Source organism: Falco naumanni, chromosome 4 (assembly GCF_017639655.2).
Source record: "Falco naumanni isolate bFalNau1 chromosome 4, bFalNau1.pat, whole genome shotgun sequence".
Lineage (NCBI taxonomy): Eukaryota > Metazoa > Chordata > Aves > Falconiformes > Falconidae > Falco > Falco naumanni.
In genome coordinates this window covers 35,110,554-35,136,555 of record NC_054057.1, presented here as the reverse complement: position 1 = coordinate 35,136,555, position 26,002 = coordinate 35,110,554, and the positions used below count along the sequence as shown (strand labels likewise).

The 26,002-nt window shown below is 53.0% G+C and overlaps 1 protein-coding gene across 1 annotated transcript; it reads left to right on the top strand.

Moving 5' to 3' along the window:
- Nucleotides 1-19,889: 19,889 nt before the first annotated feature.
- DLX6 (distal-less homeobox 6) lies at nucleotides 19,890-23,667 on the top strand. Its single transcript, XM_040592544.1, has 3 exons — nucleotides 19,890-20,269; nucleotides 21,209-21,402; nucleotides 23,172-23,667. Exons 1-3 carry the CDS (start codon nucleotides 19,909-19,911, stop codon nucleotides 23,421-23,423), a joined length of 807 nt encoding a protein of 268 aa, XP_040448478.1. The 5' UTR covers nucleotides 19,890-19,908; the 3' UTR covers nucleotides 23,424-23,667.
- The last annotated feature ends 2,335 nt before the right edge of the window (nucleotides 23,668-26,002 follow it).

Genomic DNA, 26,002 nt, shown 5'->3' with positions numbered 1-26,002 from the left:
TGTTACTGTACTATTAAGATAATATTTCTCTACCAAAATCATTACTTCATTAAAAAAACACTTAGGATAATAACAAAAAGTCCTACTAAGGGAAATTACCTAGTGAATGCAGGCTCAGGCTATACCTTTATCACTACTCTAAGGTCAGAGCTAATTGGCAGACAACAAAGCTTACGAACCCAGAGGTTGATTGCTGCCTTCTGCTTTTCTCCATTGACAGATAAGCACACCTCTCCCTCTGTTACCCTTGTGATTTATTTTTACTTGTACACAGACCACAGATAAGATCAGTCCATCATTATGTTGGACTCTATGTAGTGACAGCATCTCCACTATACAGTTTAAGATCTGGACAGAGAAAGGAGGTTCCTCCCTTTTTAAATCGGGAACAAATGCTCTGATCCACAGAGATGTTTAGGTGCTTTGCTGATTTGGATCTAATAGGTCAGACTCAAAACCACATCAAAATATTTTCAAGCACCAGTTTATCTACTGTCTCCATAAACATCCCCTTACTGCACAGTAAGGGTAAAGTAACTAGACCTGTTTCACTGCAGGTTAAATCAGCACTGCCATTGTATGCCCAACATTGCTCAAAAAACAGTGACCTGCACTGGGGAACTGGTGAAGATTAAAAACAATCCAGAAAAAAAGCAAAACAAAAACCAAAATTCCCGTATTTTAAAACAGATTAGTTGCCTTCTCAGGGATACAATCTCACGGCAGCAGAGCTGGTTACACTGGCCTAATTTGCTCATCTAACTACACTTTGGATCACATCAGCCTGTGTTTGCCCTGGGTAAGAGTGCACACAAGGACAGTCACTGCTCTTCAACTGAGACACAATAGCTTGTTAAATTGTCATAAACTGATCATAAGTCTGAGTCCCAAGTGGCTTACCCGAGGTCACCCAGCAGTTTGAGACACACCCAGCGACTAAACAACATCTCCGGAGTCCAGCCTAGTGTCAAATACAATGGCACTTTTCCTCTCTAATTGTGACCAATTGTCACTGTCTTCTGGTGGGTGTAACCAGGAGAAAATGGACATCGGAATGAACTGTGACTGTCCAGTGAGACCTTCCAGTTTCAGCTGAGGCACGCTGGCAAGGCTTCATCAGGAAAACTCCATGGTTCCACCAGGTCCTGTCTCTCCAAAAACAACAACCGATTAGATGTTGTTGAGTAACTCAGAGAAAAGTTCTTGTGATACATGTAGGTGTTGCTGCCAGACAACACGTCTCAGGGAGAGTGGGCACCAGCTGCAGAAATATAAAGCATTTTTGACCCTAGAGAAGCTTGTTCAGTTCAATGCCTTCCTTTCCTATGCATCAGAATGGCAGAGTGCTATGGGTAGTTCTACACAGTGCGTAGTTTGTTAGCAAATTGATCTGAAAAGCAACTAACGTGGGAGATGTAAAAATCAAGTAGTGGGGCAGAGGGATCTGGCGTTGGAGGAACATTGCTTTCCACAAGCCATGTAAACCCTAATTAATAGACAAAGGGCTCTATTCTTTGCCTATGTTTAACTCCTCCCTTCTTGCTTCTCTTCCCTTTAACTGTACTTCTTTTCCCCCTCCAGTCTGCAGTAGCGTGTACAGGGCTTGACGGAAGCCCACACAAATCAATGGCAACACTCCCATTGACTTCAATGGGCTTTGTAACAAGCAAAAAGAGAATAGGTGATTATGTTTCCCTTCCAAATGACAAGCCCCCCCCAGTAAAACAATCCATACAGTAGTCATAAGTGCTTTATATTGTGCAGTGCAATGGGCATAATTACTCCAACCCTCTAAACTGACTAGCAGCAGTTGGTCTTTCTAATGCTTGGAAAATTGTTTTAAATAGGAATTTTTTTAGATTGTAAATACCTAGGGTCAGATCTCAGCAGCTGTACCACCATATCCACACTGACTTCAAAAAGGATAGTCCATTCACATACATAGAACAACTGGCCCAAACCAGACTTGCTGCACAGTCAAAATTATTTTGACATCCATGAGCCGTACTCTCAAAGCCATAAATGTAGGGTCCACCCTGCTGTTGCCCTTCAGCTAATTATCTAGGCATGATCTCGATTAATGACTCACCTGGCTCTTCTTTAAATTCAAGCACACTATTATTCTGTCTCTGCAAAAGATCCCTCTATCTTCCCTGCTCTACAACAGAGCATGAAAAGATTCCTCCACCTCTTCTCTTTGATTCATTGATGTAAGGACTTTACTGTGACAACTAAAAATCCCAGGTTTGTTTTAAAAGTTATTTTATTTTCACTCATCTCTGCCTGCAAGTTTGTCTGCTTAACAAATGGCTATGGTACCGGGGGTGGGGGGGGGGGGGTGGGGGGAGGGGGCGACGGGGAAATCCATCATTTATTTAGTGTACTAGCATGCTCTGGACATCTAAAATATCTTTGTTTTGAAAAGCTGCATACATTTTTGGCAACGCTTGGACAAAAATGATCCAAATGTATTGAAGTTTAGGTCATATGCAAGTGCTCTTATTCAAAATGGTGTATGGAATGCTATCTTTCCAATCCTTCCACTAAAATATGATTTGTAGCTGTTCTTCAAAACATCTCCCTGATTAAACATCCTTGGAAAAAAATATGCATGGGACTGTAATAAAGAAAAATAAAAAGGTTTCTTTTAATCAGTAATTAAGCGGCAATTAAGCATAATTATTACAATTTGTATCTAATTTATAATATTGGTAGAATGAACAGATGTAATTTATCCTCCAGTAGTCAACAGTGTTCGGCTTAAGCCAAGCCACCTCACCCTTTCCTTCGTATCTGCAGCAGAAAGGACACTGTGCACGCTAGGCATATGTGTCTTCAGCAAGGGGTGGGAACGTGCAGCTGTGGGGTACGAACTGCTCAGTCATCCGGAAGCATGTGAAAGTACCTGTACAGACAACCTAAGGTTTTCCTGCTGTCTTCAGCAGAGGAATCTTCCCTTTAAGTCAAGTGATAAAAATCTTCAGGTTTTTAAATTCAAGTGTGAGGAGCTCTCGCTTTACTGTGCTACTGTACTGTAGCTGGTACAGTAATTCTGTTCAATGCTGCAATCAACCTTTGCAAAATGTACCCATAGGGGTTTTTCTATGAAATATTATTAAAATTGGTCACTTTTTTTTTTTTTTGGGGGGGTGGGGATGGTGGAGGTGGACATTCTTCATTAACAGGCTAGGAAAAAATTACTTAGTTTACTGATGTACTGAGTAACTCAGAGAGAAAAAAACTTTTTTTCAATACAAACTCTAGGTTAATTTTCTTTAACTCCACAGGTTTTAAATACTTAGGAAAAATGGGGATGATCTTGGACTGTCTGGAAACAGCCAATCTGACTGCTTTCTGCCATGGACACTTTCAAATAAAACTATTATGAAATTTTCTTAGTTGTCTGACCTTGCTTAAGGTCCATCTGAGATACACATGACTTGACTGTAAAAAAATCAATCTTTGCATACAGCTGATTACCACAGAGCTGTGTTCAGAAACTTAGGTGATGGCTGGCTATAAAAGCACCTTATAAAGTTCTCTGGAAATACTCAGTATAAACCAGATACATTTATAGACAAGAAACGTTACCATTTGCGTAACAATAGCAAATTCACACAGCAGGCCTCCTGCAAAGGTGACCTTATGAATGTGGTTCAAGAAGTAAGAACTGTACATTTGCTGGATCCAGAATGTCCTTCATGCTCACAAGGCTGAACACACATGCCCTGCCCTTATGCTGATGCTACCCCAGGCTAAGAGTTGATCCCCCAAACATTCCTGCTGCTTGTGGAAGAAGACACTCAAAGGGAACTGCAATAAAGTAGTGTACTAGTATTAAAACTGACCAGCCTGAATCTAGAATGGCTTGGGAATTCAAGAGACATTAAAAATCCAGCTTGCTCAAGCCTGTGTTACTTTGGAGAACCAAAGAAGTCTGTAGCTTTCTCCGTGGCAGAAGCCCCACACAGTTCATGGGATTCCTTACCCCTTGCAGGAACAATGTAAGTCTGTTGAAAAGATTGTTACACAGCAAAAACTTTACCTTTTAAACTGCAGTCAATGGTTTCCTGATGGAATGTACCATTAAAACCTAGCCATTTGAAAGTGGTAATAAGGAGACAGATGCATATTCAAATGTTTATTTCTTTAATGTTCCAACACCTAATCTCTTAAATAGTGTAATCAGAAAAGAGGCATTCTAATTCTCTTGTGGGGAAGAGAAGGCGCCAGAGATCAAGAGATAACCAGGCTGTGTCTCAAGCCATTCTCATGAGACTTTGGCTGTGTTTGAACCCAAATCGGAGAGAAGAGATTTTTCAGGTGCTGTGTCTGCCAGAATTCAAACAGCAGACACACTTCTGCTCTCAGGTCACAAATCCAAACTATGGACAGCCTCTGTTTAAAAAAAAAAAAAAAAACTTTATAAAAATGTCAGGCTTGCTTATTTTGCTTTGGTTTACATAAAGATCTTTCTCACGCACATATACCTTGAAGCTAAAAGAACAGTAAGATTGTGAAGTTAGTCACTCAAAAGGTAGAAAGTGCCAGACACGAGGTTACATATGCAACCCAAATTCAGTTCCTTATATGAGCTCATGATTAGACATGCTTTAATCACATGGGCACATACACTTTTTTCCACAGGACAAAGATAGTGTGAGCTCGACTTATTGGAGGAGCAAAGAGTACTATCATGTGTTGTGCTGGACAGTCCTGATGAAAGACAGAATTACCAGATCTGCGTAGCAAGAAACAGGTCGAGCAACCCAGCTCTGCCCTAAACAGTGGAGGTGGAAGGCTGTGAAATGCCCTTCTGCCATGTCAACATGTTCCTTCCCTCTGCCGTGCCAGTAAGCTCCTGCACAGACATGTGCGGAGAAACAGAGAAAGGGAGGTAGCAGCCTAGGACTGCAGCAACATGGCATGCACCATCAAGGGAATTGCTGACAGAAAGGGGCAGACTGCAGCCAAGGTTGCTCCCTAGCCTATGACCCATTTTGTTCTCCGTGGCAATCTGGTTCACATTATAAGTACAGTACTGACAAAGTTGGGGTGGGTTTTTTTGGTTGTTTTTTGGGTTTTTTTGTTTGGGTTTTTTTTTTTTTTGGGGGGGGGGGGTGTTCTGGCATTTGCTGGCAGTTCTGTGGCTTTTGTCACCTCTTCTCTAAATATTTCTTTGTTCAGCCTTTTGCCTTTGAAACTTTATACTCAGGTCTAGTTATCTTTGCTTTTCTAGCCCTCAGAACAAAGTAGTCACTATCTTGTAAGCAAGCCGGACTCCTCTAGGCCTGCAGTTTTCTTAAACAAAAGACCCTCAAATAATAGTTACAACTCGAATAATCTGCTGCCTGAAAATACACTAGCACCCTCTGAACCACAGTGGGTATTACAGATATTAGGTTTGACTTCTACAATCGCTTCAATGTGCAGGCATTGGCTTCCTTGAGCCCAAGTCAAGTCACCACATTAAGGATGGGGGGGAGCAGGAGGCCCAGGGGCTCTCATCTCCCAGATAATAGCAGGAGACTGGGCCGCAGCAGCTTTAATCTCGCCTCTCGAATCATAATTTATCCCTTTCCATGGCCAGTGAGGCACCTGGCAAGAGAGGCCCGGCGCCCTCCGAGGGAGCGCCCCAGCCCAGCGCTCATCCCCTGGCAGGGCCTGCCCGGCCGGGGTGACCCGGTTTCTGGGATGGTCCGCCAGGCCCGAGAGCGACTCTCCCGCCCTGCCCCGCCGCTAGCACCAGGCGCGACAGAGCCCGAGGGGCCCATAGGGAACACGGAACACAACGAAGAGGCTTCGAGCCGAAGGCGGCCAGCCGCTGCGGGCGGGCCAGCCGGGCCGGGCCGGGCCGTGCGGGGGCCCCTGGGGCAGCCCCCCGGGGCAGGGCCGGCCGCGGGAGGCCCAGCGCGGACGCCGAGGCCGCGCTGAGGCGGAGCGGCGCGGCCCGGCCGCCGCCGCGGGCGGAGGAGGCGGCACCTTCCCCGGCGTGGCGGGTTTCCGCCGCCCGCCCGGCGCCAGGCCCGCGGGCCCGGGAAGTCCCCCCAGGTGCGCCGCTGCCGCAGGCCCCTCAGCCGCTCCCGCCCGCTCCCCGACAGCCTGGCAGCGGGGCAAGCGGGCCGCCTCTGCGCCGCCGCCCGGGGCCCGCCTCCGGCCCGCCGCGCCCCCGCCGGGGGCCGGGCCACCTCCGGAGCGCGGCGGGGGAAGCGGGGACGGGGGGGCCGCGGCCGCCCGGCTCTGGGGCTTCTCTCTCCCTGGGGTGCCGCGCCCTGGACCCCGCGCTGACCCGACACCACGGGGCAGCAGCCCGCGGGGGCGGAGGAGCGCGCTGCCCCCGCCCGGCATCTCCGCGGCCGCCGCCCGCCCGCCGCTGGGTCGCGGTGCCCCACACCGCCGGGTCCCGGTGTCCCACACGGCCCCGCGGCACGGAGGGCGCGGGGCTGCCGGTCGGGGCGGCGCGGAGCCGGCTGCCGGGGCCGCTTCCCTCGGCGGGCGGAGGAGCTGGGCACGGCCGGAGGCTCGGAGCCCCGCGTTCAGCCTAATCTAATAGCAGCAGTGATTAGGCTTCATTATTATTTGTGCGCCGCTCTTTTCGGCTGAAGGGAGATTTAAAAATCAATAGTAAAGACGCATGCCTGACTGCCTGGACACTTAAGGAAAAGCTGTTGGCCAAGGCCAATAAATCAATCCTCCTTTTTCTTTCTCTGTTCTGTTTGTTTCTTTTCTGCCTCCAGAATTTCCCTGCTTGCAGAAGAGAACCGCGTCTAACAAGGTGCCACTTTGAAATGCATCATGCTCGAAGCCACCGTGCTAATTATAGATTAGCAAGAGGTAAAACTCAGTTGAAATGACATAGTGAAAAAAAATCCAAGCTGATCAAATTTAGTATGTCATCAAATATATTATGGTCGCTTAAAAATCTGTGTTTAAGAGGACGCTGCATAATCTTCTAAACCCCGTGACTCACTGGCACCGGCTTTTACTCAGAGAAGTGAAGTCAGAATTCATTTGAAGTTATGTTGTGGTAACCGGGCTCTCAGACCTCTGAGAGTTTTTACAGCCCCAGTCAAGGTATGTCCAATATTTCCAGCCTGACACAGCAGCAGCCTACAGACGGAACAAGTAAATGAAATGGAAGTATTTAACAGGCTTCACACGTTTCATTTATTTGGATTTGAACTGAGGAGCTGAGCTGAGCTGAGCCTTGAATCACCAGCGAAGGAAGAGCATAATTACTTGTCATTATATTCATTCTGATTTATAAATAATGTTTCTGGCTTTATTTTATTCAATGCTTAATTTAAAAATAATGATTAAAAATTAGCCCTTGGGCTACGTGCTGGATTATAGCCAGATGCATTATTAGTCCTCCTTGGGACTCCGGAAATATCGAAATGGACTGGGAGGGAAAATGAAGATTTCCCACTCAATTAGTAACGAGCGAAGGACAGTGCGATGGCTTAAGCATTTCAGGTTTTAATCGTCTTAAAACGACGAGGTATTTAACCAGAATCAACACGTAAATGTTGGGGAGAAATCACGCTTGCTGAAAGGTGATGATGGTGCACGTCTTTGGTATCCTCTCTGCCTCGCACACCCAAGAACACACAGCGCTGCATTTCTGGGTCAGTCTGTATATACACACACACGTAAGGAAATCGTAGGTGGCTGCATATCTGCACACACACGTAGATTTCTTTAATATGTTTATATGTTCAGTGGCTGGAACAGCACCAAAATGTGTTCCCTGATTTAGAGCACTTCCCAGGTACTGCAAACACTGCTGAACCAAAATCCTTATGTAGAAAATGAATAGTTCCTTCACACATACACACATACACACAGACACACAGACACACAGACACACAGACACTCTCTCTCAAAAAAAAGGGGGGGGGGAGGGGGGAGAAAGGAAGAAAAAGAGAGAGAAAGAAAAGAGAGGGAAGGGGAACTCGATTTATTCTCATTTGTTTATCTCTAGATTTTTTCCCCCTTTCTGCAAATTCATTTGAATAGCTTTCAAGCTGCAAAATGGAAATGTGGCTCCTGCCCTCTATTTCAGCAGCAGCGTCCTGGCAACAGAGCAATTTTCTATCATCAAGGATAAATGGCATCGAACAGAACATTCTGATAAAAAAGAAAAAAAGCTTTAGCCCAAGAAGCCCATGATTGCTGCCCTTCCTGTCTATCATCCCTTTACAAAATCCTCTCCTCCAAACCTGAGCTGCATGCTGTCAGAGCTAATAATGTCTTCTAAAGAAAAGGGGAAGAAACAGCATTCATGCACAATGTTCCCATTTATTACATAGAGTGCTTATTTAAAAATTGCAAATATCTTTGTTTGGTTCACTGCAAATTAAAACCAAGATGTAGGAAGTTACACGATGCAACAATTATTCATGTCACGGCGGAGCATCAAACCCTCATAACTTGCTTTTCTATTGGTTAATATGCGCGTGTGTGTGTGTGTGTGTGTGCGTGTGCATGCGTTGTGTGTATGCGTGTAACGCAGGGAATATGCCTTGTTGTGAAAATAAAAACCACTTCAGGTAAGTCTGTGTTTTGTTGTTTTAGAGCAAGGAGGGGGAAAAAACAAAGTCATTACGGATACGAAGTAGAAGAAGGCTTTGCATGTGTTGTCTCTGAGGTTCTGCAGGGGGTTAAGCCCCAAGACTCCCAAGAAGCCTGTCAGGGAAGGCTGCTCTGGGAAGGGGGTGCCTCGCTGGGGTAGCAGGGCTCTCTGGGCGCACCCGTGCCGCAGCCGTCGCTCCAGCGCCCGCTCCTCGTCCCAGCAACGCTCCCGCAACCGCTCTCTCCCGCGCTGGGGCATCCCCCGGGGGGGCCAGCACCGGGGAGCTGCCGGTGCCTGGCTGTGAAAGAACCCTCGGTCACAAACAAATCTGCAGGAACAGTCCGTCCGAGCGGATGGTCAGCGTTCAGAGATTACTTTGGGGAGGGGGGAACTGCAGCGCACGGAGCTGTGGCGGGGATCCCCCGCCTGCCGTGTCCAAGGATCAGGGGCGGCCGGGCGGTAGGAGACAGACACACCGTAAGGTGCCACAGGCCGGGGAGAGGCAGGGGACGGCGGGGGCAGGGGACGGTAGAACCCGTCGCCACCCGAGCGGCGGGGAGGGCGCACCGCCCCCCCTCCCGCTGGCCCGACAGGCTAGGAGAGGAGGGAAGGAACGAGGGCCGCCGCCGGGCGCCCGCACCCCGGCATCTGCGCCGGCCGGCGGAGGGGAGCAGCCCGACCAGGAGGGCTGGAAATAACCCGCGGGCGCGATGACCCCGCAGGGTGCTTCGGCGTTCGGGGGCCCTTCCCGGCGCGGAAACGCGCCGCCCCGCCGGCAGGCTGCAAGCCGGGGCCCCGCCGGGCGGCAGACGGCCCCGCCGGGCGGGAAGCACCGCGCCCCACGGACACCCGTGGGTGCCGCCGAGGCGCCTCGCCCCGCCGCGGCCGCCACTCGCGTGCGGCCGTTAGGGCCGTTAGGGCCGTTGAGGCCTGCCGCCGCGCGCATGCCCTGCGCCGCGGTCACGTGCCGCGCGGGCGGCGGTAACGGCCGTGAGGAGAGGCCGGCGCAGCCCCGCCGAGCGAGCCTGCGCTGCGGGACGCGGGCGCGGGGGAGGCCGGGCCGCCCCGGGGAGGCCGGCAGAGGAGCACCGGCCCTCGGGCCGGCCGCGCTGGCTGTCCGGAGCGGAGGGAGGGGGCCCGGCCCCGAGGCGCCCGGTGGCAGCAGGAGGCGGGTTTCCCCTCCGGGGGGCACCCGGTCGGCGCCCTGGGCATCTCCCTCAGCGGGCAGCTGCGGGCGCCCCGGGGCCTGCCGTGCCCTCGACGTGCGCACGGGGGACGCGGGCACGCCGCATCCGCAGCTGTGCTTCCCTCGGGGGAGCTTGCTCGGCCACTGGCGGTGGCCTGCTCGCCGGGCACGGCCGAGCAGCCCCCCCGAAACAAGCAAACCAAAATAAACCCCAGTGATCCGTTCAAAAAGCGGGGCGCGGGGCTCACGCCGGGGGCCTGGCTTTCCTCCTGTGCTCGTTCTCACACGCGTGGGCTGCAATACCACTGACTCTTGCTTTGCACAGCGGAGGAGGCAGCACAACCAGCCCCGACCCGGGTTAGTGAGAACCTCTGAAGTTTAGATCAGGGTCCTGAAAACTTGTATAAAACTTAATTTGTCCGCAGGTCACCTGATGAAAAAAAAATAATCCGAAGACACGAAGCATGAGTCACTTTCTTAATTTTTTGTCCATACATATGTACATATAAAATGAAGCAAACCCTTTAAAGTTTATTTTAAACGCGGCAAAGTCCACGAAAGACTTCTTGCCCTATTCTAGTTGAGGGCTGCAGGCAGACCATTTGATTTATTTTCGTTTTTCAAAGGAATGGAGAAAGTCGTCCGATTAGCAGTGCTATTATTATAATCTCCATTCTTAAACCTTGAAAGACCCTTGTAAACAATCGGCTCCTTCTCCCAGCCCGGTTCCCACCGCCGGTTAGTAATGACTGGAAGATTAATGAGCCTTTTTTAGCAACACCTGTCTTTTTAAGCTGTCGACACAACCAATTAATACTTTTAATTACCACTACAAGGAAACTAACCAGAACCTTTCTGATTTGATTTGGCCGCTAAATTTTATCCCTTCTGAAACGAAGCAGCCCCAAAGTGGGGTGGGGGGGAGCTGGTTTTGCTGCGGTTTGTTTTGCCTGGGGCTGGATGGGGTGATTATTTGTTATGGGGCTTGCTTTTTTTTTTTCAGTTTATTTCACTTAGCGTTTCCCCGCGCCTTTAGAAGTATTTTGCCGTCCTTTTCGAGAAGAAGAATATAAAAGTGCTTGCTGACGCACAAGCCCCGCGGCTCCCCGAAAAGCAGCCTCTCGCACCGGCGGCCCCAGGGGACAGGCTGGAGGGAGCAAGCAGCCGCTTAGACAAAAGTTACCACAGGAAGACCCGCACCGAATTCAGGACAGTTTTTACGAGTTATTTCAACGAAAGAGCAAGTGCCCCTCCGGCGGAGCCGGGAGGGACCGGGGGCAGGCGGCCCCCGAGCCCCGCAGCCCGCGGGACAGCCAGGGGAGCGCCGGGCGGGAGCTCCGCTCTCACCTCGGGGCTGGGCTGTTCCCCTCCTGCACCCCCATTTCTCGGGGGTCCCTGATCTTCATTTGAATAATCAAACCTTGGAGGAGGAGATGGGGCAATCACTTGAACAGAGAGGGTGTTTTCTGTTCAAACGGCATGGGTGCGATCAAAAGTTCGCAGGCGCCTGCGAAGGGGTGCCAGCGGGGCGCCATCCCCTCTCTCTCCAGAGACACCCTCTCTCTCCAGAGACCCCCTCTTAGCCATTTGGGTTCGTGTCTCTCCCCGAAGTGCTAGGCAATGGGGCTGCCAAGGGACCCCCGACCTTCTCCTGGGGTGGGGGGTCGCAAGGGACGTGATCAAACCTTGCGCCCACGCACGTGTGTCCCAGGGCGACGTGAAGCGGGCAGCGGCGTGCGGAACCGGAGCGGGGACACCCAGCTCGGGATGCTCAACCCCGGCCCTTCCTCGGGGGGCTTTTCCCTCTCCCTCCACCCCCCCGGCACTGCGCGCGCACTGCCGGGAGTTCCTCCGACCGAACGCCGGGAAGCAGAACGCGGTGGTTCTTTAGGTTAAACAGACACCTCGCCGCCTGGTAAAGCACCCCGTGCTGTTTCTTGCCTGCTCGCCTTTGTGTTATCTCCCAAGCTGCCCAGGCCTCGCAGAGTTATGCCGTAAAGGCGATGTCCCACATTAAAACAATATGAATTCGCGGACGGATCCTGAATATGAATGAGGTATGTGGTCGTATGACTGCTTTGAAGCTGTACTTCTCCGAATATGGCTTTAATTAAATGTCTTCCGGCTCTAAAAGATTACATGTTGTGCAAAATATATCCTAGCATGAAATTTACTTCCACGATACGAAATTAGGTTACTTATAAATGTCTTCATTTAAAAAAGAAAATCGCTTCTCCTCGTTCTGGTTTCTGTTTTGTTGAACAGAGAGCTCCAACGAGGAAAGAGGGCTGGAATAATACATTTATAGAGGCACGTGTAACAAAACCTGCCAGAAGCGGAGTGGGTGAGGGCTGCTCGCTCAAATGCAGACAATTCACAAAACAGGCAAGTTAATCCAGATCTGATTTGTTTCAGATCCAGCTGTCAGAACCCCGGGATACCTCCCGCGTCTCATGCTGTAGATACCTAACGTGCTCCTACCGCCTCCCCCACCCCGTCCCTTCCTCCTGCATTTATTCCGTGCGAAGGATGCTCGGGGCGGGGGGCGGAGGGGGAAGAGGAGTCAGAGTAAACAGGTAGAGAAAGGTGATGATCTCCACTCGCGAAAAATAAAAATAATTCTTGGCGGGTTGGAGGATAGCGTAGCGGAGAGACTGGGACCAGTTAACCGGGAAAAGCAGTTTCACTCCGCCAGTGAAATCGCGCTCGGTGTCAAGAGCTTTCCCGCTCCGGACGGTGGATGCAGGCGGAATTCACGTTGCTGGAGGCGATGCTGTTTGTCTGTTTCTTTTTATGCCCTCAGATACAGGACATCGCCTAGCTGAGTTTCTATAGAGAGATCAGATAATGGATCCCTCCAGATTACCTTTCTAAATTAACTTTTAGATTTGTTTTTATAGTCCGTTGAGACCCTGACAAAAGAGGGTGTAGCTAGATACAGATACGAGATAAACCTATAAAGCAATCTCATTACACGGGAATGAGTGAAGAGCTCTCCTTGCAATCTATTCTAGATAACGAGGCTGCCTGAAGAAACAAGTAAAGCCGAGATATTTACTTCTTTTCCTATTAAATAAACCTCAATAACTGCATTGACTTTGCGCAGTGTTTACTACATTTCCATTCAATGCTTGGGTAAATGCATCCCTAAAGGTAGAGTAAATAATTGCACTGATCTCAACAAGGGAAATGTGTAGGCATTTGAAGTGTACTAAAAATAAACGAAGGCGAAACAGACTGCAGAGAGAGGACATCGCGCTAGCTAGCCGCAATTAAAGCCTCCGCTTTCCTTCGCCGGAGCGCGAGGCTTCCCGCGCGCAGCCGGGGTGAGACGTTCCCCGCGTGTGTCACGGGGCCAGGACCCGGGTGGCCGTGGGGAGCCGCGGCCCGGCCCGGCGGGGCTCGGGGGAGCTTGGCGCGGCGCTGGGCTCGGGGAGATACCGGCCTCTGCCGCAGGAGAAATTGCAGCCTCTCCGTTGACTTGAAAGAGCCTCGAGTTTCCATTCGCCTCTGAGCCCTTCCAAGATGGGCACTTGAGAGCGGTGGTGGTTTTGTTGGTTTTTTTTAATTGGATGGCGTCTTCTTCTTCTGCCAGAAGAAGGGGGGTTTTAATTGTTGTTGTTTTTTCTTTCATTTGAAAAGAAAACAAAACAACAAAAGTCTCCGCTAAAACCAACATCTCTATTTCAGCAGCAACCCGCGCGGGCGGGGACGCCTGCCAAGTGCAAGCCTCCCAGGCGGAGGTCTGCAAACCTGCGGCTGCACGGGGGGAGACTCCCCCTCACCCACGGAGGGGAAGGTCCCCCCCGCCGCTCGCACGTAAGGCTCCCGGCGGAGGGGTGCAGGAGGCAAACCCGCCCGCTCAGACTCTTTCGGGGATCCCGCATGCTGGGGCCAGGCTTGCCGGGTGGGCAGAGCGGGGGGGGACCTGTCCCCGGGGGGGGCGGTTAGGGTGGTGTGGGTGCACACCTGGCCAGGTGCGGGGACAGGCAGGCGGCCGGGCCCTCCGCGGGGGTCCCGTCTCCAGCCGGGCAGCCACTCGCCTGAAGCCTAATTCCATTTTAAAGCAGATACCTCCCACCCCCTCGTACACACAGCCCCCATCAGGCAAAACAACCAACGACAACAACACGACAAAACATTGACCAAACAAAAAGCCCCAACCCCGACCCTCTGCAGAGCCACACATTGAATGAATCTGGCTGTAAGGTTTTAATTACAGCGAAGGCTTCGCTACAAATCTGTACAAGAGACAGTGGCTGGTTCCCTCTGGATCTTTCCCCTCCTGACTCCTATTATTTTGACCCAGGCTACAATATAGAGAGCGGCGTGTGTGATCCATCTGCGAGGCTGGGCTGGGGTTTACACCACCCACCCACCCACCCCCGCCTCCCTGCCACTTCCTTCGCACTCGCGGTATGGAAAGCCATTGACGCCTGCCTGTCTGTTAGAATGTTAGGGGGGTGAAATCCAGAGGAGCCTCCGCTCCGCTCTTGCTCTCGCACTGGCAACACTCAAATTCCCCAGTCTCTCCTTAAAATGGCTCGCTTCCAGCTTGAGGAGGTGACCTCCTTTTGCGGGAGCCTTTGCTCACCACTCAGCTGCTATTAAGACGATGGCAGTATGACATGCTGGCAGGAGGAGAGGAGGCCATGTGTTTTGGGGTAAACAGACTTGAGAGACTGGGGGGGAAATACCGTCGGAAGATCCGAGGCGAGATACTTTGTTGTAGCTTCTCTGGGAGCTGTAAATAACGCGGCCAGAGCTTGCGCTGCTGGGGCAGGACGGCTGCCCAGCCGAGCCGTGCCGTCCCGTGCCGCCACCTTGCACACCCGCGCCGTGCAGCCGCGGACACACGCGGAGCGCCACGGCCGCGCGTGGGCACAAGCCTGGCGGCCGCCGAAACCGCGCTCCAACCGAGGAGAGTCCCGTGCCTCTGCGGAGGGAGCTTCTCCGCAAAAATGCATCTGGAGCGCATTGCTGCCAGTGCGAATATTCTCCCGGCTTTCCACCCTTCTCGAGATTTTCCCACCAGCACTCGGAAGGAGACCCCCACTCTCTCCCGAACGCCTTTCGATTGCTTTGTGGATTCCCTTCTGTTGCTAAAAAAAAACCGGGGATGCCGCACTAACCTTCGCATATCCCCCGCCCCTCCCCTCCCCCCCCCCCCATTCTCTGCCCCATTTAAAAATCCTGTTGCAAGATCCACATCATGCTTGTACATGGGCTTCCTGCGGGGGGGGGGGGGGGGGGGGGGAGAAAAAAACCCAACCACAACACCATACGCACTAACATAATTCCTGAAATAAGCTTCTCTCGGACCTTCCCAGCCTCCCTGGCCGGGGTGGGACAGAAAACATTCTCTCGGACCCTGGTGTGAATCGGGAAAGGGGAAAATATGCTCCCAGAGAGCAGCCCTCAGCCCCTGCGCACTCCTGCGGGCAGGAACCCCCCAAGGAGAACATCTTGGGGGAGCCTCGCTTGCGGAACACCATCAGCTATCACACACCCTCCAACAAACCAACAAACAAGCTGTTGCCCGAAAGGGGGACTCCGCTTGCAGAGCCCACCCGTGCAAACACCAGAGCAGGACTTCCCGGGAAGGAGGGGATGAGAAATGGAACGGGAATGTTTGTTTCCCCCTGTTGTTATTGTTGAACGCATGAATGAATGAATGAATGAATGAATGGAACAGAAGGTGCTCGGAGGCATATAGGAAGCCTCTGGCCGCTTACATTAACTTCCTATTATAGCCTAAAAATAGAACCCCGTTTCCTGTTGTTCGTCAGCTCCTTCTAACTGTTGTGTCTGTTGTGTGACATCCTTCGACTCACAAATGGGACTTTAAACCACGCGCACACGCTTTGGTCTTTCGAAAGTATTACCTGCAAACATCATTAAAAGGATGCGGTTTAAGGTGACATGGAGGACCGGCAGCACGAAGTCACCCAGTCGTGGGGCACAGGGAGCCCTGCGCGCGGTGCCACACTCTCCGCCCGTCACTGCGGCAGCGGAGGGGCGAGTGGCGGGGAGGGGGGCAGGCCGCGCTGCCCCCGCGGCTCTCAGCAGGCCAGGAGGGGGGAGAAGGACCGGCCCTAACCCCGCTCGGGTCCGAAGGCCTCCCTGAGCTCCAGGCGGGAGAGGGTGGCTTGCGGAGCGCAACTCCAGGGAAGATTAAACCGAGGGGTCCTCACTGGGAGGAGCAGCCCGGCCTGGGGTGCGCGGGCAGAGCGCGGTGTTGCCCGCGGTCCGGAGCGGACGGGGCGCGGAGTAACGCGCAAAGCGCATCCCTCTAGCCTTCGGCCAAGGCTGCAACCTCCTTCTCCGGGAGCTCGGGTTTGGCCACGGAAGGAGCGGAGAAGCCAGGCAGGGCGGGTCAGGGGCCATGAGCTCCTGCTGCTTTTCCCCGAGGAGGGCTGGGGGCTCCCGGGCGGCGGTGTGGGGGCTCCCGCCCGAGGGCAGCCCCCAGCCTCCCTCTGACGCGCACCTCGCCCCGCAAGGTGGGCCCGCCCGGCCCGCGCAGCCCCCGGGGAGCTCGGTCGAGGTCAGGCAGCTCCCCTCGTGGGCTGCCGCCCCCGCGGCTCCGCGCCCCACTCGTGACTGCTGCCTGCTCTCTTTCGGACGCCCTTCAGTGCAAGAGGACAAGGCGGTGCGGGGTCGTCGTGTGTCGTCGTCCCCGTCCCCCCCCCCCTTTAATGTCACCCACTCTGCAAACGAGCACCTCACTGCTCCGGTGCACCCAGAGCTATTGATTCAGGTGTAATTTCTTCAGAAGGAGGCCGGTAACGGAGCTCGCCCGCACGCAAGCCGGCGCCGAGGAGGACCGGTGCCCGGCAGCGCGTGCTCCTGGCTGGCCGGTACCTCCCGGCCACCCCAGCACCCCCCGCCAGCGTGCGGGCCCGGGGCCTGCCCGTCCCTCGGAAGAGAAATACCCCTGCCGCTGCCGCCTCCACCGGGGCACGGCTCGGGCCCGTATCACTCCTCCGCCACCGGCCCCCTTTGCCCTCCACCCCCCAGCGGGCCTAATTAAATTGGGGAAAATTATCGGTGTGAGGCTGGATGAAGTCAACTGTCCTGACGACAGACGAGGACGCCTGAGCACCGCGGCGAAAGAGCCGCGCCGGTTGCCCGGGGCTCCCCTCCCGCCGGCGCCCACCGACGACTCGGCGGGGGCTCCCGCACCCCCGCGGCGCCGCCGCTGTCCAGCCCGCACCCGGGGCCGCTTCCTGTCCCGCAGCTGCGACACCCGCACCCCACCGCAGTTGGCCCGTCAGCTGGCTGAGCGAGGGGCGCACACCGGCTCCGCTCGCTGCCTATCGAGGGGAGCAGCTCCTGCAGACGCTCCCTGCCGCCTTCTCCTTTTTGTCTCATGTTGCCTGACTCAGGCGCCTGATGCCCTTCGCCAAGCCGGCAGATAGGTATTATTTCAAACCGGTCTCCTCTCCTGCCCAACTTTTCCCCATTCCCGGGTTAGCATCCATTACGCGGCAGGAATCGTTTCTAAATAAGAAAGCAACGTGTTGCAAACACTCCCCAGCCTATTTTCTGACACCTTTTGTTATGCGTGCTCTTGCTGCTGCTGGAGAAAATGCTAGTATGTGCACCTGCAAAAAAATGCCTTCATGATGTTAACAGCAAGCTGGAGGGTATAAAGCAATAAAACTGCCAAATGTACCTGTTCCTATTGAGTACATTACCTACACCTATGAATAAAGAGTCCCAGTAGGAATTCTTTCCCTTCTCTTCCCCTTTCTCTATATTTTTATTCATTGTAGATTTGTAAACGCCTGGATCGGGTTACCCTTTCGCGTGTTAAAGTGGAACTCTTGTTAAAAGCAGGAGAACAAGGCAAGACACTTACAACTGCATTCAGAGTTAGTGAACCGACTCCAAGGGCTCAAGAAGTGAAACAACCATGAGAGGGTGGGTAAGGGGGCACAAAACATCCCAGCCGCCCAGGAAAAAAGTCATCCCCCCCCACCCCACCCCCTGAAACAAGCCAGCTGAACTGTAAGCGCCGAGAGGTTATGGGTTATGCCCTGCCACCGATCGAGCATCGCTTCGCATCCCCCTTCCTCCCCACCCCCGAGGACGGTGCGATATGCAAACAGGGGGCTCGCATCCCCCGGCTTCCCAGAGCTAATGACGGGGCTGCGGATAAGCAACACCCCAAAATAAATTAAGAACGGGAAAGAGGGGGTGAATCTCAGAACGAAAAACACAAGCCCTCTAAATATTCCTAAAAACGACGCGATTAAAAAAAAACAATCTGCAGAACCTAGAAGCCAATCCTCAGGCAATGTCGCTGAGAGAGGCAGTGTCGGGACCTGTGCTCGGTCTGGGGATGGCTCTGGGCTGTGCGGGGTTTTGCAAGCGGCGGCTGCTGGTGCCAGTGTTGGTTTTCAAAGCCCGAAGCCTCCAGCCCGTCTCCCCATCTAGAGCAACTTTCGGATTTCTCTAGGCTTAGCGAGTTCCGCCGGTTCCTTCCTACCTCAGTCCTCTGCGGTGGGATCTGCCTCTGGAGTTCATGCTTAGCTGGACGCGAGGAGATTTAAGCGAGGGAAAGGGGGGAAAAAAACATGAGAGAGGGAGTGTGAGAGAGAGAGAGAGGGGAGAGAGAGAGGAGAGAGAGATCCTCCGCCGTGCTGGATCAAACTTAATGTTTTTCCCTAGTCCATCTTTGAAAGAGAAGTGGTAATACCACCTGGATGTTCGGATATAAATCCCCTTGCAAATAATAAATGGATTAATAATAACAAGGTATGAAGTTCTTTTTATAGAAAAAAGGAGAGAATTGAAACTAAATGCGGCAGTTAGACAACCATTTTGATAAGAGGATAATTGAGGCGACACTGGTGTATAATTAGAGGATAATTTATGCTATATCCACTTTTATTCCACCTCCCAAAATAAACCCAGTCCATAATCATTACAGGCAAATTGTTCTGAATTTTATAGCAGCAATTTGAACAAAGTACTGCAGTTAATCATGGGAGATTTTTGTGTATTCCTGATTAGAAGTCTAATTGCCTCCTTCCAGAAAGTAAAAATAACTGTAAAACGACTCTATTTTTATCATTAACAATGTTGACAATAAAATAAAATCAACTGGAATTGTAATCTAAAGACAAATTTAGGGCGCAGGCACTTTTTTTTTTCCTCGGGTCGTTTATATCCTAATCAAGCTTTTGCCAAAACCGCCAACCGCACGTAGCCATTTGCATATATTTGAAAACGATTACGGGAGCCGCTGCCGCCGCCGCTGCTTTCAGCGGGGGGTGGAGGTGTGGGGGGGTGGGGAATAAAAATGCACTGCGCGTCGCCTTCGCCGCAGCGAAAATACCGCGCAAGGCGTGGTGATAATGGAGGGGGTCGTGAATTTTGGAGGGGGGATGCGTGATTTTTGGCGGGTGGGAGTGGTGCGTGCGGGGAGAGCTGAGGGCCGGCGCTCCCCTTTCCACCACCCCCCACCCCTCCACCCGCGCGCGTGGCGCGGAGCGCGCTTCTGCGCGCTCCGCGCTCCGCGCGCGGGTGGGGGGGTGGGGGAAAGGATGGCGGGTGGGGGGGAGGGAGGCGGGAGCGGGCAGCGCGCGCTGCCGGCGCGTCGGGGCGGTGACGTCAGGGGGTTGAGTGACCAATGAGGGAGGCGCTGCCCTCCGGAGACGAACCATTCGACTTGTGCGCGTCCCTGCCCTTCAAGTCGAAGCGCCGGAGCCCCAACTTTCCCGGCTTCCACCTTAAAACACCCCCCACCCCCACCCCCCGCTCCTGGGCCCCCTCCCCCCCCCAAAAAAAAAAAAAAAAAACCACCCCACGCGCCGGGGGGATGAAGGAAAAGAGCGGCGCAAAAAAGCGCCGGGAGTAGCCCGCCCTCCCCCTCCACACACCCCGCACACCGCCCTCCCCTTCCTCCCCTCCCTCAGTGAACGAGGCCCCTCGCACAACGGCTCCTTGGAGAGGAGGGGGGGGGAAGGAAAAAAAAAAGGCGGAAAAGAAAAAAAAAAAAAAAGAAAAGAAATTAAATTAAATCACCGCCGCCTCTCCAGCGGTGCCGCGGCGGGTAAGGGGAGCGGCGGTGGCTGGGCAGAGAGGAGGCAGAGCGCGGGGGGCGAGCCGGGGAGCGCCGCGCTCTCCCTCCCAAACTTTGATGATGACCATGACTACGATGGCTGACGGGCTGGACGCGCAAGACTCCTCCAAATCCGCCTTCATGGAGTTCGGGCAGCAGCAGCCGCCGCCGCCGCAGCCGCCGCCGCCGCCCCACTCCCAGCAGAGCTCGCCGGCCATGGCCGGCGCCCACTACCCGCTGCACTGCCTGCACTCCGCCGCCGGCTCGCACCCGCACCACCAGCATCACCACCACAGCTCGCCCTACTCCGGCAGCGCCGGCTCCTACAACCACCGCTCGCTGGCCGCCTACCCCTACGTGAGCCACTCGCAGCACAGCCCTTACCTCCAGTCCTACCACAACAGCAGCGCGGCCAGCCAGACGCGGGCGGACGATGCAGGTGAGCCGGCGCCGCTTCCCCAACCCGCTGCCAGCGTCTCCCCCCCGCTCCCTCCGTCCCCGGGCCTCTCCGCGGCCACCCCCGGGCAGCTGCACAACGACACCCGCCGAGCCCCCCGCTCCTGCCCCGGGAGATGCCGGCCCCGGGGTGCGCGGGGCGGCGGCGAGACACGGGGAGGGGGGGGGGTGCTCGTCCCTGCGGCCCCTCCGCGGGCCTACTGCCGCGGTACCGGGCGGCGGGGCCGCCGCGCTCCCCCCCGCCGGTGGCGGCTGCCGGCGGTACCGCGGCGCTGGCCACCGGCGCCTCCCCGCTCGCCCCGAGGCCGGCGGGCAGGGGGCTGCGCTCGGCACTCCTTTGTTACGGCGGGACCGGCTTTAGGCAAAATTCCTGCTAACACCTGAGGAGTGAAAGTTTCCAGGCGAGCGGGTCGCATTCCGCTCGGGGGCCGGCTGATTTATGTATTTTTTTGCAGGGAGCCGCTCATTTGTACATATATATCCATCCGGAGGGGCACGGCGGGGGGGGCGGGGGGGGGGGGGAAGCATTGTTAAAAGTCTCGGACTGGTGATTCACTGACCACCGAGCTGGCGACGCGAAGTCAATTCGCCGGGTAAAACCCGGATGGCGCTGGAACCGGGCATCCCTTCACCAAGCCAGCGCTGCACTCTATTTGCCTTTTTTTTTTTTTTTTTTTTTTTTTTATGTCATTATTTCCACCGCCCCCCGGGGGGAAAGGCAGCGTGCCCACCGTGCCCGGACAGCTGTGTTTTCTCCGGGTAGCCCCCCCGCAGCTGTTGCCGGTACGAGCCGGAGCCTGCGCGCCCGCGGTGTGCCGAGCGGCGGGGCGAGCTGCTGCGGTGCCGGGATCCGCGGCAGCCGGAGCGCCCGCGTTACATAGCTCAGGAGGGTGATGCTTCAGCTGTGCTGTTTTGCTTGCAGATCAGCAAAAAACCACAGTGATTGAAAACGGTGAAATCAGATTCAATGGAAAAGGGAAAAAGATTCGGAAGCCTCGAACCATTTACTCTAGTCTACAACTCCAGGCGTTAAACCATCGCTTTCAGCAGACTCAGTACCTGGCACTTCCAGAGAGAGCTGAACTGGCAGCTTCATTAGGACTTACCCAGACACAGGTAATTACTGGGAATCCCAGATCACTGAAATCCTGCTCGAGCAATAAAGGCCAAGGAAAGTACGATGCTCCCTAAACGTTTTGGCCTCTCTGTACGGGAACGGTAGAAAAGGTAACGCACATGGTCCCCATCTCTGTGTGATAGGACTTATCTAAGGCACGACAGAGGGACCAGCCTGCCACAGAAGCGACTGAATGCGCCCTTCTCTCAGCCGCCTGGCTAGCAAACGCTCCCTTTTGATGCCATACATAACATATTAAAATTGCCTGTGTTTTCGACTAATTCCAGCACCGAGATGCAATTGTCCAGCTGAGAAAAGGAGAACAGAACAAAGGCAAGGAATCGCTGGGCCTGAAGTAGAGCTAAAAGCAAAGCCAAGCTGCCTCCTAGCAACCTATAGGCAGAGGGGAAGCAGGAACACGTTAGGAAATACCTGTAAAATCAATAGTAAATTCACCCTGGATGACTAATGCAAATGCAGTGGTTACCCTTGGGCAAAATGTACGAAAGGTGATAATAGATCTGAAGATCAAAGACAGCCGTGTACAAAATTACAGCAGGTTAAGCCATAGTTAAGTGTGGTTGGAGTAGCTGTGCCATTCTGCTAATTTAAGCTTGAAAGACACATGAGGCATTACAGGCTTCCCAGGCTGGGGTTTGCGGAAAAGTGCATGGATAGATGTGATCAATTTGGGTAAAATGTAATCATGTGAATTTATGAGCTTAACAAATAACTTCAGGATTTTATCATTGCCATTGATAGCAGTCGCTTCCAGCCAGTGAATTTTAAATACACAGCAAACATTAATGATGGGAATGGACCTGATGGTTTTACAAATGGGATTTTAGTATCCTTAGCATGCATGCTCTGTCTCACTGCTGTCTCGCTTTCTGTCTCGCATGCATAGATTTAGGGGCCCAATCCTGATCAGGCAACTAGACAAGCAACCCTGCTTATACCCTAAGATTACATCTGAAAAGTTTGCAAGGTCAAACACACATGTGGGAGTTGTTTTCTTTGTCTGACTGTTTTTGAGAAATATGTGTGTATATATGTCTTACATAGATATAATTCCTATAGTAATTCTCATCTGCCAGAGTGAGCCCGATCCTTGCACACCTCATCACGTGCAGACTCCCTCCTAGGGAGTTCTGCTGGATTAGGAGCAGGATGAGACCCAAAGTAATCTTGAAAGCCAGTTACTCGTGGAGCAAAGAGAATTTTCCTTTCTTTAAAAACAACTTTAAAAGTAAAGCCACAATCTCCATTCCATTGTGCCTCCTCCTCGTCACATCAGCAAGGACCATTTGATCGTGCATGTTTTCAGATGCGCAATTTCTTTTGTAAGATGCCCTTTGTCTATTGGCTCCTGTCTCCTGGCACAAAATCATATGATTGCCCGTGTTTGACAACAGTTTGCCCAAATGATCAAATGACCTCCAAAATTCTGAATGAGGCATTAAAGCAGGAGAGCTCGGAGTATGTGCTGTTTCAGCTCGATCAATCCGGCCTGCCCGGGGAAAACAACGTGCCAAGTTAAAACCTACATCCCTCTTGCTTTTCAGCTCCGCTCTGCCTCTCCTGTTCTCTTCAGCTTCGTTCAGAGCCCAAGAGGAGCAGTACTTACCCCTTCCTCCCCTCTCCCCATCCCCGGCTGGCGTGGGGCTCTGGAGACCTTCTCCAGAGCAAACCCACGGCCTCTGGGGTCTCCCCTGCCGTGCCCTGGGTGCTGACGGCAGCCTAATATCTGCTGCGTTTTGGTTTACAGGTGAAGATCTGGTTTCAGAATAAGCGCTCCAAATTCAAGAAGCTGCTGAAGCAGGGCAGCAACCCCCACGAGAGCGACCCTCTGCCTGGCTCCGCTGCCCTGTCCCCTCGCTCTCCGGCTCTGCCTCCAGTCTGGGACGTTTCAGCTTCTGCCAAGGGAGTCAATATGCCTCCCAACAGCTACATGCCTGGCTATTCTCACTGGTATTCTTCTCCACATCAAGACACAATGCAGAGACCACAAATGATGTGAATTGTCCAAGAGAAATAATCTCCCAAGAACGCCTCATCTCGACATGGCAAGAAGTTCCCCTGCTTTGCCAAGCCGTGCCAGCTAACAGGCTCTGTGTGAACTTGTAGATGCGGCAAAGAGACAGAGTGGCTTTATTTTATTTTATTTTTTTTTAAGTAACCTCAGCGATTGATCTTGAACAGAAAGACACAATTTTCATTCTGGCGCACAGAAGACACTTCTCTTTAGGATATTTTCCTTTGGACTCCAAGGCACCAGCCTCTTTCTCTGTGGAGTATACGTCAAAACAAACTTTTTACAGACTTTGCCCACAAGAAGAACCTGAATCTACCATGGCAGCCGTTTTTACTTGTTTAATGAGCTAAAGACAGTACATGATGAAAGAGAGACTAGTCAAAGCTCCTTCATTTTTATTCACCAAATCCGGACTGGGGGAAAAGAAAAAAAAAACGAGAAGAAGGGAATTAAAGAAAACATTGAAGAGGGGAAAAAAGGAGAACTGGTTGAAAAAAATGAAAATATACTGTAAGATTAGAACATTACCACGAAGCAAAACCTGCATGCTTTCTCAAAATGCAATGGGCTGCGGCTCAGAAGATACCACCGTCTCTCCCGCGAAGAGCCCCCTCGCCCGCACACGCCCGAGCCCGCACCCGCTCCCGCACCGGCGCCCGGGCTCCCGGAGGCGCCGGACACAGCGAGGGGTCCCCGGCAACCCCCGCCGCCGCGGTCTGGGGACGGGAGGGTCGGCGCTGCCCGGCGGCAGCCTCACCCACCGAGCGAGAGGGACCTTTCCCCCGAGCAACCTTTCTGTATATATTGTTGAATTTTAGTTGTACATATACTTTGTATGTTTTTGTCTTCTTTCATATATAGAGTAAAAGCCACAAAACGCCCGCCTGGCTCCTATTTCTCCCCACCTTAGCGGACCCCCCCTGCCCCCGACCTGCCCCCCGGCTCAGCCGGGCAGCTGGGCGCTGTCCCCCGCTTGCTGCGCGCACAGACACCGCTACCTGAACAGCTATCTGCGAGCAAAGACAGGAAAGGCGGAGGGAGGTGGGGGGGTGGGGGGGTGTAAGCTGGTGGTTCGGTTAGTTTGAAGGCTGCGACTGAGACAGGAGATACCGAGACCGCAAAGATAAGCCTAGAAGAAGTTGCTAATCACCCGGCCATTTCTGCTGCGATTTCACTGCTCCGCTGCTCAGCTGAGCTGAGCTTTCTCGCCGAGCAAAGCTCAGAGACCTGCCTTTCTTCCCAAAGGTTGGGGACTCCAAATTATTAAGAAAGGAGGCGCCCTCCTTTGTTTTTAAAGAGCAGACAATGCAAGCTGAGGAATGTTTTGCAAAGCCCTGAGAGGTGCCCAGGCACACAACACGCTGTCCAGCCAGCTCCAGCCTCACCAGCTTGTGGAAAGCACAACTACTGACAATGAAAAGCCCTTTCCTCATCCAAGCTGGGTGCCCCATACTGCGAGAATTAATGGCTAGAGACCTGGGCATCCTTCAAATTATGAACCTTGAAACCACTGAGCCATTTATCAGAAGTCAATAGAGATCCTCAGAGTGCTCCATATAATGACAGCTACACACAGTCGTGCAAAAGGACAGTCACTATAATTAGACACAAAGCAAAGACTACTTACCAATATACCAGTTTTTTGGGGGGTGTTTTTTTGTTTTTTTTTTGAGCAACTTCCACGCTCAGTCAGTCTTCAGAGTGGTTTAAAACCGATCAGTCTTGTCATTTTCTACCATTCGTATTGTTACATTAGGAAAAATGTTTTCTTTTCTTTTTTTCCCCTTCCCACTGTGAAACTTTGGGTTCAGAGCTCCCCAGGATCAATTCTGAACAAAGCCTCCAGCTGCAGTGCCATCCAATTTGAAGCAGACATTGGGGACAATTTAAGGTTTTTATCCACAAGAAGGTTTTTTTCCATTCTCTTAAATGCAGCCATAATTAGAGTAATTTTTCATGTAGCCCGCTGATTACAGCGTTTTTACCGTCAAAGATAATTACCTGTAATTTTCTTCCACTTTTAATACTAAAAAGCCATCTTTATTTAGATTCAGGAACAGGAAAGGCGAAACAAAAGAGGAAAATTATTCTGTTATTCATACACAAATTGCAGAGACGTAGGGCCTAAAATTGAAAATTAACCAAAATTATAATGCTGAAAAGAATGGAAGAGGCTTCAGAAGTACAGCTGGTAGTGGGGCTCACTGAATTATTCAAATGACACTGGAGAGAAAGCTACCGTACATTTAAACCAACAGCATTTGTGTGTGTGCGTGCGTGTGTCTGTCTGAGCGAGTGTGTGCATCTCTCAGAACCCCAGCCCGGCACCCCCGGGATGGCCCCGTGCGGGTCACCCCGCGGGAGGGCGGCGGGTGCCCCGGGCAGCGAGTCCCGCAGAGCGGGGACCCCGGCCCGGCCCGGCCCGGCCCGGCCCGGCTGGCCCCGGCCCCCCCGGCCCCCCCAGCAGCCTTAACCCTTTCGCTGCATCCCCCGAGTGGGGATGGCGGCAGGCGGTGTCCCCCCCCCCCTGCTGACGGGCCCGGGCGGGAGGGTGGCGTGGGAGC

Excerpts from the sequence above, each read along its gene's own strand:
- DLX6 (XM_040592544.1), top strand. The coding sequence starts at position 19,909 with ATGATGACCATGACTACGATGGCTGACGGGCTGGACGCGCAAGACTCC. Across the intron at positions 20,270-21,208 it reads GACGCGGGCGGACGATGCAG|ATCAGCAAAAAACCACAGTG; the intron begins GTGAGCCGGCGC and ends TTTTGCTTGCAG. Across the intron at positions 21,403-23,171 it reads TAGGACTTACCCAGACACAG|GTGAAGATCTGGTTTCAGAA; the intron begins GTAATTACTGGG and ends TTTGGTTTACAG.